The sequence below is a fragment of the Filicampus tigris genome, chromosome 7 (genome assembly GCF_054856515.1).
Source record: "Filicampus tigris isolate MCC_2025a chromosome 7, RoL_Ftig_1.0, whole genome shotgun sequence".
Taxonomy (NCBI): domain Eukaryota; kingdom Metazoa; phylum Chordata; class Actinopteri; order Syngnathiformes; family Syngnathidae; genus Filicampus; species Filicampus tigris.
In genome coordinates, this window is record NC_141223.1 from 17,358,952 (window position 1) to 17,372,213 (window position 13,262).

General features: G+C 41.8%; 1 protein-coding gene across 2 annotated transcripts in view; it reads right to left on the reverse strand.

Annotated features, from left to right (window-relative positions):
• The window catches only part of rsrc1 (arginine/serine-rich coiled-coil 1), a 155,462-nt gene that overhangs the window by 77,207 nt on the left and 64,993 nt on the right, over window positions 1–13,262 (reverse strand). For both annotated transcript variants that reach the window (XM_086035252.1, XM_086035253.1), the window contains exon 6: window positions 2,378–2,429. In XM_086035252.1, coding sequence (XP_085891378.1) covers window positions 2,378–2,429 — 52 coding nt within the window. The remainder of the gene's footprint in view (window positions 1–2,377; window positions 2,430–13,262) is intronic.

Below are 13,262 nucleotides of genomic sequence, written 5' to 3' on the forward strand. Positions count from 1 at the left end.
AGTTTGTATGGGCTGTTGAGGAAATTATTTGTCTGGATTTAATTAGAGAATAAGTTTAATATGTGCTGAATCACCAACAAAAGCAGAACAACGTACCGTAATGTAGGTCATCAACAGAAGATTTAAAAGTACTGTACTTGTGCAACTAAATTTAAGTATTAGATTAGCATTCACATACACATTTTGTTCACTAAAATGTGTAAACCATTCAAGTTAAATTTTTTTTTAAAAAAGTCATAAATGATGTGCCACTCTGTCATCAGGAGGATTCCCACCATTGATGTCCACAACTCCTCTATGCACTTGACATCGTAACACTGTTCCCAAAGTTGAAGGACCCAGATTTCAAGACTGGTGGTGAACAGAACTTCACAATAGTTTTTGGTGAGGAAGTGTCTGGTAAATTCCTTGCAAAATGGTTACATTCTTTAAACTAAGGGTCATTGCAGATCATTGTAAAAATCTTCAATTAAGTCCGGCTATCTTCTGACTTGTCAAGTCTCAACAATGTATTTTGATAATCACTTCAATGCATTTTGTATTGACGACACGGATGTGTTCATTTGGATTTGTGTTGATGATCTGGTGCATTGCAGACCTTATAATAGGGAACACAACTATAAGACAGTGATGACCAAATATACCCTACTGTTATTTTGTTTGAAAATGTTGCTGAAATTATGTCAACGTCAATAGTGATGTTCCTGAAGATAAATGCACTTTTTTGTGAAACTTTCACTTCTTGTTCCTTAGCATTAAATAAATAAATAAAATAGTGGAATAACCATTTTTTTTGCATTGTTTTGGCCCAATTTGTTGTGTTCATTTAACACTAAAATTTAGGTCAAAATAGAATAACTTAATTTGTTGTGATTATTTAACCCTAAAGGTTGGGTCAAAACTGATAACAAATTTTTTTTGGTTCAAATTGATCCAAGTCTGCGTCGGTCCTTTTTTAAAACAGCAATGGGGCAAAATTTAACCGCAAATTTGTTATTTTTGACCCAACTGTTTTTAGACTGTATAAACTCAATCCAGTTGTGCTGTTCAACTACAACTTTTCACACTTGTACATTAGAGCCTGAAAACCTTAACACATAAGGATTGTGAAGCGTCAAGTGAAAATATTATGCTGTTTTTGTCAGATGGTCAAAAGCCTCCAAAAGTTGCGGATGGAGGCAGCGGTTGCTCAGCAACCTCCAGTTAGGCATAAGGCCTGGTGTTGTATGTGCGTGTGAATGTATGTGTGATTCGTATATGATGTATGGACGCCTACCTCTTTCATATATTTCCCGCAGTGAAATTAGAGCAGTACTACGCCGCGTGTGGGTACATGACTGTAAACATGAAGACATCTTTCTACACAGTCAATCTCTGCTTGTCGCATGCTGCTCGCAAAATCGAGCCCAGGCGTACACACCGGAATATACACTGTGACATCTGTGAATTATGTTCTGCAAGGTGTGTTTGAAATTAAGCTGTTGTAAAAATCGGCCCGACAACACTCAAACTGTAGATCGCAAGGGTGAGAGCACTGATTACGACCAAGAGTAATTTGTTCAAACAAAAGCAAGTCAAATGCTTCAGTCATATAGTGGTGCATCCAATGCATTTGTGAGGGTGAAGCACAAACATGGGATGAATTGGAGTACAAAGCCACGCTTCCAGGGCAGGTTGCCAGCTACGGTGTGTATTGTATTGTAACGTAATACTCAAGTTGTCCAAATGTACAATAAGTTTGGTCACATGAAAAATAGGATGGATTCAATCAAACCCTGATAAACTGGGTATCAAATCCAGATGTGAAGAGTAGCAATAGCTGACTATATGCAGCTTTATTTTCTAGACAGTAAACTATGACTGGGTCATTTGCCTTAGAGCAGATCAGAGTCTAATTGTTTTCTCTCGACAACCAAAAGAGTTTATACGAAATCATTTGTTCGGGTCTGCACCAGAATTGAATTGTTGAGTTGAAATGAACGGACGCAAGGGGGGGGCACTAGTATGAACCCATCCACCAAGTTTCAACCACTTGTCACTTTGGGGTCACAGATGCGGCACATATAAACAACCTCACATTTACACCTTCAGATTCTTTAATGCGTCCAACAATGTGGGTGGAAACCAGAGTCCCTGAAGAAAAAAACATGCAGGCACAAGGAGAACATACCAACTCAGAAATGCCTAAGCTAAATTTTAAACCCAAAACCTCCGATAGCTAACCACCAAGTTCAAGACAGTCTACCCGCCTGTACCGCATACACTGGTTTGGCCCCTCTTCAACCAACACAACATATCATGCAAGGGTATACAGTATTTGTTCTTTCTTTGAAACATTCAGGGCCATAGGGGAGCGAAAACTAAATAAGAACCTTACCTGCAGCCTGCAGGACCATCTGCATTCGAACCTTAGCCTGCTCTGCTGGTGTCTGTAGGAGAAAAAAAACATCAAAGGCTCAAAAACACGACAGAGCGTGAATTGAATAGTCAGCGAGTCAATTTACAGAGGACTTCCGACATAGAGGCGGAACCATCTGGCCACCTTCCCATATATGGGAAGATTTTTCATACCTGTGACTTTCCTGCCATTTTCACATGGATGCAGTATTCTTAGATCCTGTGAAACTCTGCTACAAGTAATTTTGACTAACTGCATATTTAAAGAAGAAATTTACCATTGATTTAAATGCAAACTCTAAACTCTTCTTTTGCAAACAATGCTTGATTGTTACAATGGCAGGGGTTTTACTGGCTCAAATTGAGGCAGAACGAATTCCGTTCCTACACTGGCGATATATCACGAATTTCTGCGTATGTCGGATTTCACCATTAAAGTCAAAATTTACGTCAAAATACTTTGTATAAAAAAAATAAATAAAATTTAGACTTTAACCCGAGTATTGACTGCATGTAAACATAGTCACTATGGTGCAGGGGACAAAATGGAGGAGGAGGCGCGGGCGTCGTAAAGTCGAAACGTCGTACGTCGTAATTCAAGGACTGCCTGGACATTAGCCCCCCACACACACACACACACACACACACATCCGATTTACTCAATTTTATTCCAGTCCTATATTATAGTGGAGTAGAAGAAATATTGAGCTGTTCAACCCCTACTGTGCACATCACCCTCCTTGACAATAATCTACCAAGAGCACAGAGACATGTCACAAAGGCCCGTTCATGACAGCACAGACAAGCCCCAAGTCGACACAACTTTTATCTATGTAATCTACTTGGAAAGCTGCTCGCTCCCCCTTGGCGCCACTGTATTTTACCCAAGACCGTCTTTAACCGCGACCATTAGCGGGAACGCTCCCTTAAACTGTCCTCGCCAAGTACCAGGGGACAACTTCTGCCCTGTTGCCAGTGGCGCCCGCTGGAGTGGAAAAACAATACTACTCAAGGAAATAAAAATAGAGGCGCATCCTGGACACACCAGGGAGGATAAATAAGGAGGAGATGAAGAGAAATTTCGAGAGAGAAAACAAAAGGTATTGTAACAAGTCTTGGGAGAGTGGGATGAGAGGGCACAGAGCGCATTTGAAAAAGATCACAGCCGCTCCACACTTCCTATTGGCTCTCCGTATGTTAGCTGGTAAGAGTGAACGAGGAGAGAGGGTGTTTGTGCTTTGACAGTCGTGTTAGGAGACACGGTCCCCACTGCCCTGCCTTCGTCACTGTAATACCAATATCTCCACTATTAGATTTGAGGATCTTAATTGTCAAGGAAAAATGATGGTAAGGATTGTGAGCGGAGCCATTAAAAAAAAAAAAAAAAAAAAAAAAAAGGAAACGGCGGGGAAGCGGGGGATTGCTCTTGCAGGCTTTTTGGTGCGGTGGCACAGCGGCCCTCGTTACCATGCAGCGGCGGAAACTGTGTGTAGGATTAGAGAGAAATTAAATGCTAATGGGGATGGGATCTGAAACCGCTGCCTAGGAGCATCATTTAGACGGCGGGTGCGGGGTGTCGCTGACAGGCAGCCCCCCGACCCCTTTTTTTCCTTCCTCCTCCTCTTACATAGACAACCAAGCTCTTCTTCCCACTACTTTCCCTCCCGGCAGCCCACCTCCACACCCAGAGAAAAAAAAAGAAAAATCTGATTTATCAAACTGTAAACTTGTCACTTTGTAAAAACGTCACTTTCTAGTGGCAGGGAAATATAATGACCCGCTTTAATGCAGCGACGTCAGGCTGCAGGATCCGAGATGCAGCGCACATTAAGGCATACCTAATGTGGTGTGTGTGTGTGTGTGTGTGCGCATGAGTGTATCCCCTTTAGCAGGTGACATTGTGCATCACACTCCACAGTGACGGGCGCTACTCGACTGCTGAAATTACCAATTGCTATTATGCCTGGGAAAAGGAAAGCTCGAATTCCTTAACCACACATGCACACGCGCAAGCACACGCACACACACACACACCTCCACATGTGACGGCGCAATTCAATCTATCAATTTCCGTCGTTTTTTTTTTCTTGCCTCATAGGAACATCTATACACCGGCAAAAATAAGATATACTGTACTGTGTATGAAACAACATAGGTGAGTGTCGTACATTTTTTTAACAACTCTAGAATTGGATTCCGAGCTATCATCTTAGTTACAGTTTATTACAACGATTCCCTTAAAATGACTCTTAGGTGTATGGGCTCATGCAAGCTGGCCAGATTTGACTTGATAACACAGCACTGTTTGGTGAAAATAAGATCAAATCTAATACCACTGTAATGTTGCATCAAGTACTCAACATTACAAAGCCATGTACTTTTATTCCAGGATATCCACACATTAAACAAAGCCAAACTTAAGACCAACTTGATCCAATACAAACACTCTCATAAAAAAAATGATCACAAGGAGTGGGGGATACTAATTTAATATCATACTGTATCAAAATATTTTAAGAATTATTACTTTCATATTTTTGATATTTTATTTTACTGGAAATAAGCATGAAGCATTCTAACACTGAACCAAAACACAAATCTACTATTAGATTTTATCATTATTTCTAACCTGTTCAGTTGTTATACCAATGTTCTACTCAAAGAGCATTCAGTGGTGCATGAAAGACTAAAGTAGTGTAGGAAGAGTATAATTGGGGCAAAAGTGTGCATTTCTCCCCTAAAGTACCAAGTGGAGGGTAAGTGATTACTGTACTATCAAATTACCACATGTACAGTAAAAACTGCTCAAGGGTCCAACAACGAACAAAATATAATGGCACCAAGATGCATGTGGCATTACAAGATTGCACTCTGACATATTCTTTCTCTCTACTTCTCAAGTGTGTACCCTCCTCCTCTGTGTGTAATTCATTAGTAAACAATAAAGAGGCGTTAATTGCGCTCCCCAGAGGCAGATGTCTGAGCGAGAGAGAAAGCGAGGCAGCGAAAGTAGCATCCTCCTCAATTAGACCACAGACAAACACAATAAGTGTTGTGTGTAGGTTGAAATACAGCAGACGTGACAAGTAAAATATAAAAAAAAATAAAATGAAAAAAAAAAGTAACAGCTGAGAAATACATTGTTAAAGTGATAAAGTACAGAATAGAAGTTGTGGAACAATGGATATTACTTAACATGGGCAAAGTACAATGCATAGTTGGGAAATTTTCTCATAGGAATAAGGGGGGAGCACTAATATCTAATCCAGTGATTCTCAAAATGTGATAATTTAAGTTTTAATGCATTTCACCTTTAAGAATGGTGCAATTCTTTTTTTGCATTTACATTTAGTTTTTTTCACTTTTAAGTGAATCATTATTAAAGTACAGGCTTTTCCTTTATTTTAAGTGGAAGTCAACCCAAAAATGTTCTTTACCATAATTTTCAGTGTGCGCCTACACTTGTCAAAACACGGTTTTCTGATTAATATTGCATTTGTGGAATATGAGTTCAGCAGTAAAATCCACCAATTTTTGTCCATCTCAGGGGGTGGCCATTTTGCCACTTTCTGTCAACTAAAAATGACATCACAGTTGGTCAAGGCTTAGGTAACAACCTATCACGGCTCACCTGTTTGAAGTTGAGCCATGTTACATTTCTTTCCAGATGTATTTTATTGAATGCAGACATTTTGCACTCTTAATTGTGAAAGTTACATTTTTACTTGCAGTATATTAAGTGTTTGATCAAATAAAAGCAAACACTGTTTTGCATTTTCTGTTATTTTTACTTTTTTTGTTTAAAAGAAAACAAAAATAAAATACGAATTTTTTGGGGGGGTGAAAAAAAATCTGATATTTTATTTTTAGGCAAAATCGCTGAGCCCTAATTCATGTACACATCCCATTCAGAATGTTCTCACCCAATTAAGACCATTCCGATCAAGATTTTATTCTGAGCAAGAGGTGTGGGTTATGTCGATTGATAATCCGATCGGCACGCATGAAAACACTCATTACAAAAGTTCTGGACGGACAGTCTTAACATTGCGCATGTCTGTGACACCAGAATATGCGTTTCTGTTATTTCCGGAAGCTAGAAGAAGTGGAGCGAGCGAAAGACATGGCGGGTGCAAGACTGAACCAGTACATATGCAGCTCCATTAGGAAGTGATAACTCGACGTAACAGAGCAAACGAGAAAAATATCCGAAATAACGCTAACATTATTTAGTAGAAATCGACGGCGCAAAGGTTTTCTGACACGCAAGTTCCCACGCCTTCTACCACTACTATTTCCGGTACATTTGGTCAATCTGCGCATGTCAAAATAATTTGCTACTATCTAAACTGTGATGCATGAAAACGCAGGATCTAATCGGATCAATATTGTTAGTGCGCATGAAAACAGTGCATCCGGTCATAATTTTAATCTGAACTCTGATCGACCAACGAATCCATCCATCCATTATCTATACCGCTTCTCCTCACACGGGGCGTGCTGGAGCCTATCCCAGCTGTCTTCGGGCAGTAGGTGGGGGACACCCTGAATTGGTTGCCAGCCAATCGCAGGGCACACAGAGACAAACAACCACACTCACAATCACACCTAGGGGCAATTTAGAGAGTCTAATCAATTTACCATGCATGTTTTTGGAATGTGGGAGGAAATCGGAGTACCCGCAGAAAACCCACGCTGGCACGGGGAGAACATGCAAGCTCCACACAGGGAGGCCGGGGCCGGGATCGAACCCACGACCTCTGAACTGTGAGGCGGACGTGCTAACCATTCGACCACCGTGCCGCCCATCGACCAACGAATAAGTGGCAATATAAATTGTCTAATGTCCTCAATTGTCACAAGTATGAAAAAGAGTTAACCACTGTAAAACGCTACAACCATGATAGTTGGAGACAAGTTAGACTAAATTCTGGTGAATATTCTTCTCTCATGAACGTCACTTAACACACCACTGATGCTGCACCTTCTTTTGGAACAAGTGTCTCAAAAAAAAAAAACAATGAAAAAGCAAAAATGTAATCCTTCAATGACCGCCACAGGAACGTTTTCATCAGCTTGTACAGGAGTGCCTAACATTGCGGCCCCATGTAAATTCACATGCGCTTCATGTAAGTTTGATGGATGGACAAGTTAATTAAAAAAAAGAGCAATGATTGGCCTTGGCAGAGGTCCTCATAAATGCTTTAGGAAGACAGCTTACTGAATCCATCTCTGCTTCTCTGCGTCTGCTCTTTGCCGCTTTTGTCCATCTGCCGACCCAGCATGCCTTGCTTTGTCTGGTCAGCCTCGGGCCTAATAATAACAATAATAGCCTCTCAGAACAGTTCTCCATTATAAATAGATGTTTCCTGTGTGCCGTGATTCGTTATGCACAGCGCAACATTGTTTTTACCCAGCCAAGTGAGGCTTATTTATTTGGCTAATGGCTTGTGTTTATTTTTGACTAATGGGACTGACGCAGGGCACTTAGGCTCAACAAAGTAAGTCCGTCAACACTGCGGTAAGGTCGGCGAGCCCGACTCGACCGGATTTCCTCCTCTCTTGTGCAGGGCAAGAGCTCGGACCCTGAGTCATGCATGAATAATTGAAATGGAGCCTGAGTGGTAATGCTGGTATTAACAGGACTGGGGCATAACTTTTTAAAGCGGAAGTCAACCCAAACATATTTTTTTCACGAATATGTTCCCAGCAGGCCCACTAGTTGAAACAGGGCATTCTGATAAATATTGCGTTTGTGGAATAAGTGTTAATCCACTCGTTTTTAGCCATCCGTGGGGGCAGCCATTCTGTCTTCTGTCGACTGAAAATGACATCACAAGCGTTCACGACGACCAATCACAGCTGACCTGTTTTCTGAATCTAAGCCGTGATTGGTCGTTGTGAGCAGTTGTGATGTCATTTTCGGTCGACAGAAGACAAAATGGCTGCCCCCAGACATGGCTAAAAAATAGTGAACATTGCTGCTTAATTTATATTCCACAAACGCAAAATTAATCAGAATGCCGTGTTTCAACTAGTGGGCGTGCTAGGAACATATTCTTGAACAAAATATGTTTGGGTTGACTTCTGCTTTAAAGAAGGACGTTGAACGACGCTGCCCCTTCATACTCTTAGAGAAATGGAAAGGGACTTATTCTATTACAAGTATTTCCTTGCCAACATCGACACCTTACAACGCTCCCATCGCTGGGTCGTCTTTGGAAACAGTCGGCAAACATCGGCGCACACCCGAAAGAGCCTGGTGGTCTTCATATTTGTGAAGTCACGTGATCACTCCAGAGGTCTCCCTCGGAGGACTGGATTCTTGACGAGTGGTGGAAGAGAATCTTTGTGTGTGGGGAGCTGAGTTGAGATTATTTGAGCGGCCCACACACAATACGGCCAAAACTGTTAAATGCCCCATTTTTTATCTTTATGTGTGGGGTCTGACAAAGATTAAAAAAATATATGAGATTTGAAAAATCTTTATGTGTACCCGGCCGCAGGGTTAGTGTGTACACTGCCTCTCTCCCATAGTCTGTTGGGATAGAGGACAAATGCTGAGTTAACTAATAAAGAGTTACAAATTGGTTGAAGCAATGAGTCCCTGTTTCCTAATAATGAGAAATTCTGTTTGAAAAGTTGAGTGGTCCATATTGCGGTGGTATGACTATATGCTCATCACATAAATTTGATGGAAAGAATGCTTATCTTAACAGCTAGTGTAACATCAATCTTAATGCGCCACTGCTGTTACCATTATTTCTATATTGCAACTGCTTAATGATAGGAAATAATGGTCCACAGGCCCCATATACTATATCTCTTTATAGTGGAGTTGATACTCAATCGTCATCTCATTACATAGCATAATATAGCATGGCCTTCCTCTGCCTCGTCTTCCTCCGCCCGACAAACAGATAAACGCCACAGCCAAAAGAGGACAGGAGAAAACAGAGCTCCAAGAAAATGTAATATTTCTGTTTTTAATATCAAGGTCTATAAGATCAGGGCAGAGATGGGTTCCATGGCAATATGTTTATTTAGATATTTTATAGGGGGGGGGGACCTGCCTATCAGTGTATGTGTTGGGGGGGGCTGTTTCTGAGCTCATCTTATATGAAAAATAATGTTGTGTATGGATAAACTTTTATATATATATTGTCAATATGGCATCAGGGCTCTTTTACAATGTGCCATACTTCAGGCCTGGGCTAACAGCATTTTATGACCCGCCAGCAGTTCATCTTCATGTCTCAGGAAGGCAGGAGCAGTGCATAATAATGTCGTTTCCTGCCCCCAAATGCTATTTCACGGGCCGAGCCTCATTTCTCAAACTTCACCACTTTTACAATTTCCCAAACTTTTATTCCCGTCATTATTACCAACAAGATTTCATTACGTATTTAGAATGTAAACAAGTCTGAGTAATGACACTCTCCCGCCCGTCTCCCCCGGAATGGTTCCATCCTCTGATCGCTCCGCCGCTATCTCACCACACTCACACCAACACACGTGTTAACATACTGCGGTTTACTAACCCACAGCTACATGAAAAGTACGAATATATGTGCTTGTAAATCGCTATAAACAAGACGCAACTCAAAGGAGTGTGTGCACATGCATGTAGATGCTCTCGACAAAGGTGGGGGGGGGGGACTCCGGGGGAGGGCCTACACTCAAATCACATAAATCATGGAGAAGAAAAATGAGCAAATCTGCGGGCTAACTCATCTCCTCTCCATCCGGAGAAAATGAAATTCACGGCAATACCTATCAAAACTGCAATCATCTAGAGATAATATCTTCTTTGGTCTATCTGCACTTTCCGATTTAATTTCCTCCATGCCCTTGACATCCAACGATAGCATTAAGATGAAGCACATACAGTAAGGGAGTAGTTCTCAACATTTTTTGATATATGACATTGTCACGCCTAATGTAATATCATCATTTGAAAATTAATGCAAGGGTTCTTTTGTTTAGGGAAGTTGTTTGGGGGGGACACTATAGATGATGAAGACGAAAGGCAGTCGTGCGTGAGTACATGCAAAGGAGAAATGTCGTGTGTGTGTGTGTGTGTGTGTGTGTGTGTATATCGCACGCTGATGCCCTCGTGCTTGCGTGACAGAATGACATGCAATTACGTGCGGGGCTGCCCCAAGTCGGAGGGGTCACTCAAATTACTCCATCATTTAGTCATAATGTCCAAATGAGAAACCCCCGCTGCCACCTCCTGCTCTACACCCCCCAACGCCACATCAAATATCATGAAATCATTAGTGTAATAAGCATGGAAATCTGTTTACTGATTATCAACAGCCAGTCCCCTCCTACCCCCTCTCATCTCTGTTATCTCTCTAGAACTGCTTTCGCCTCTTTATCCTCTGGAATGATATTAGCAGGGAAGACCACCCCGCCACCCCAACCCTAACCCTAATTCTCCAGAACTTCATGCACTCGGGGTCACCCTCAGTGCCAGGTTGGATTTCCTCCCGGAGTCGGCGCCTTCTGCAGCTGCCTGTCGCTGTCTGTCATTAGGACAACCGGGCTATTGGTCCCAGTAAACTCTTCAACTCACCGAGGGACACCATCAAGCACGGCCTTTAAAAGCAGTGAGCTGTGTTTTGTTAGAAAAGTTATAAAAGGTTTTACATTATGTTAGGCTAAAAGCATAGTCCCAAGTCATTTTTAATTTACTGTCACAATTACCAGCTTTTACCAGGTTACCTACCAGCATTTTGTTCGGGTATCATGGCTTGGTAGAACAAGGATATACAAAACAAGCTTACGAAGAGCAATATGAATCATTGGACTGATCGACTGGAGCGAAATTGGTCGATGTTTTGCATTTTATGCAAAATCACTGATATCATAGTACGCGCGATCTATCAAAGATGTCATCGATCGTATCCGCTAACTAAGACTTCAAAGCAAAGCCAACCTGCCATAGTGTATGTATGCGCTCGAAAGCAAATTTATTTTTAGCCTTGTTGTGCGTCACATGAGCCTTTGCGCTGGGTGGTGGAAGATCTGCCGCCACGCCTTTGATCATCCAACTACAATGTAACAGCATTTGTGTCGTTTATTTATTTATTTTTTGACTCGTAAAAAGTACCAAAATCATTTTACTTATATCACAAAAACAGAACTAGCTACGGTGTGTGTTGTTTGATTTGAACATCTCTTTAATTCAAAATAGCTTTCATCACTCAGCGTAAGTTACGTGACTTCCCGCCAGGCATATTCAGCCAATCACAGATGCAACCAACCGGCTGTTTGAACAAAAACTGAAATGGCTCCGTTGTTGACAAACGCACTAAACTTTTGTTAAACAAGGATGCGAGATACACTGCGGTCATAAGGAACATGAGTTGAGCTTTTCTCGCAACGCAATGACATATAAAGTCAACACAGTTGGCGTACATAAGGCTTAGTCTCTACAACTACACCGGCATAAGGCTGAAAGCCGTAGTGTATGTAGGCGCAAGTTGTACCTCTGCATCCTTGATTATCCAATCACAAATCTATTAGCTGTTGCATTTGTGAATGACGAGGTGAAAAAAATTATTTAATATTTTCCGATAAGTCGCACCTTTTTTCAAAGGTTGGCTGGTCCTGCGACTTATACTCGGGAGCGACTTATACATGGAAAAAATGCATAATTTCACAGACAGCCACGAGAGGGCACTCTAGACTTACGTACCAATACCTCCTACTCCTTAACAATTTAAATAGTAAAAATTAGCTTACAAACACAATTGAGAACGACTGGACACAAATGCCCCCACAAAAGAAAATCATATTCTGCAGACTACAACCTGAAACTGCAGCTGAAAACAGGAATAGAACAGCGGAGAGATCGTTTGGAGTAAATGAGAGATTTGTTAGGGACTGGCAAAAAGCGCAGGCTCCTCTTGCTGGGATGAAGAAAACAAAAAAAGCTAATGGGGGGGTGAAGGCTAAAAGGCCACAACTTGAGGAAGGAGTTCGCCAGTGGGTGCTTGAATTACATGCTGCAGGGAGAGGCTTGTCAAAGGTGCAGTCACGTCTCCACGCTCAGGTACCAGTAGTTGACAAGGCGATGAATATAAAGGACTTTGCGGGAGGACCTTCATAGTGCTTCCACTTCATGCAACGCAACCGCCTCGCTATCAGAGCACAGACAATGGTGTCTCAAAAACTGCCAACAGATTGCCAAGCCAAGATCGATAGTTTCTGTGAGTTTGTTGAAAAGCAAGTAACTGAGCGCAACATGATACTGGATCACGTCATCAACATGGACGAGGTCCCCCTCACTTTTGACAACCCTATTGGTCGAAGTATCGCAGAGAAAGGGCAAAAGAGCGTGACTATAGTAAGAAGTGGTCATGAAAAATCACACTTCATAGCATGTTGTGGCGATGGATCAAAATTGCCACCATTGGTTATTTTCAAACAAAAAAATGCCAGAAATCCAGTCTCCGTTAGCTGTCGCTGTGGCTGTGAATGAGAAAGGGTGGGTGGATCAAGAAATGATGAACTTTTGGCTTACAAAATGCCACACTAAGCACCCGGATGGCTTCTTTAGAACATGCAAAGCCCTGCTTGTGATGGACAGTATTCGTGCACACATCACCCCACAATTCAAAGTAAAACTTATAGGTTTTCATCTCTATACCTACTATCATCCCCAGATGCTTAATAAATGTACTCCAGCCGCTTGACATCTCGGCAAACCGGATCTTTAAGGCAGCACTGCGTCGTCACCTGTGGGAGCAGTGGATGACTGACGGCGAGCATAGCTTCACAGCAAACAGGAGGATGCACCATGCAATTTTTCTGCAAGCTATCGAATGGATCGGCAAAGCATGGTCTTCGGTGAC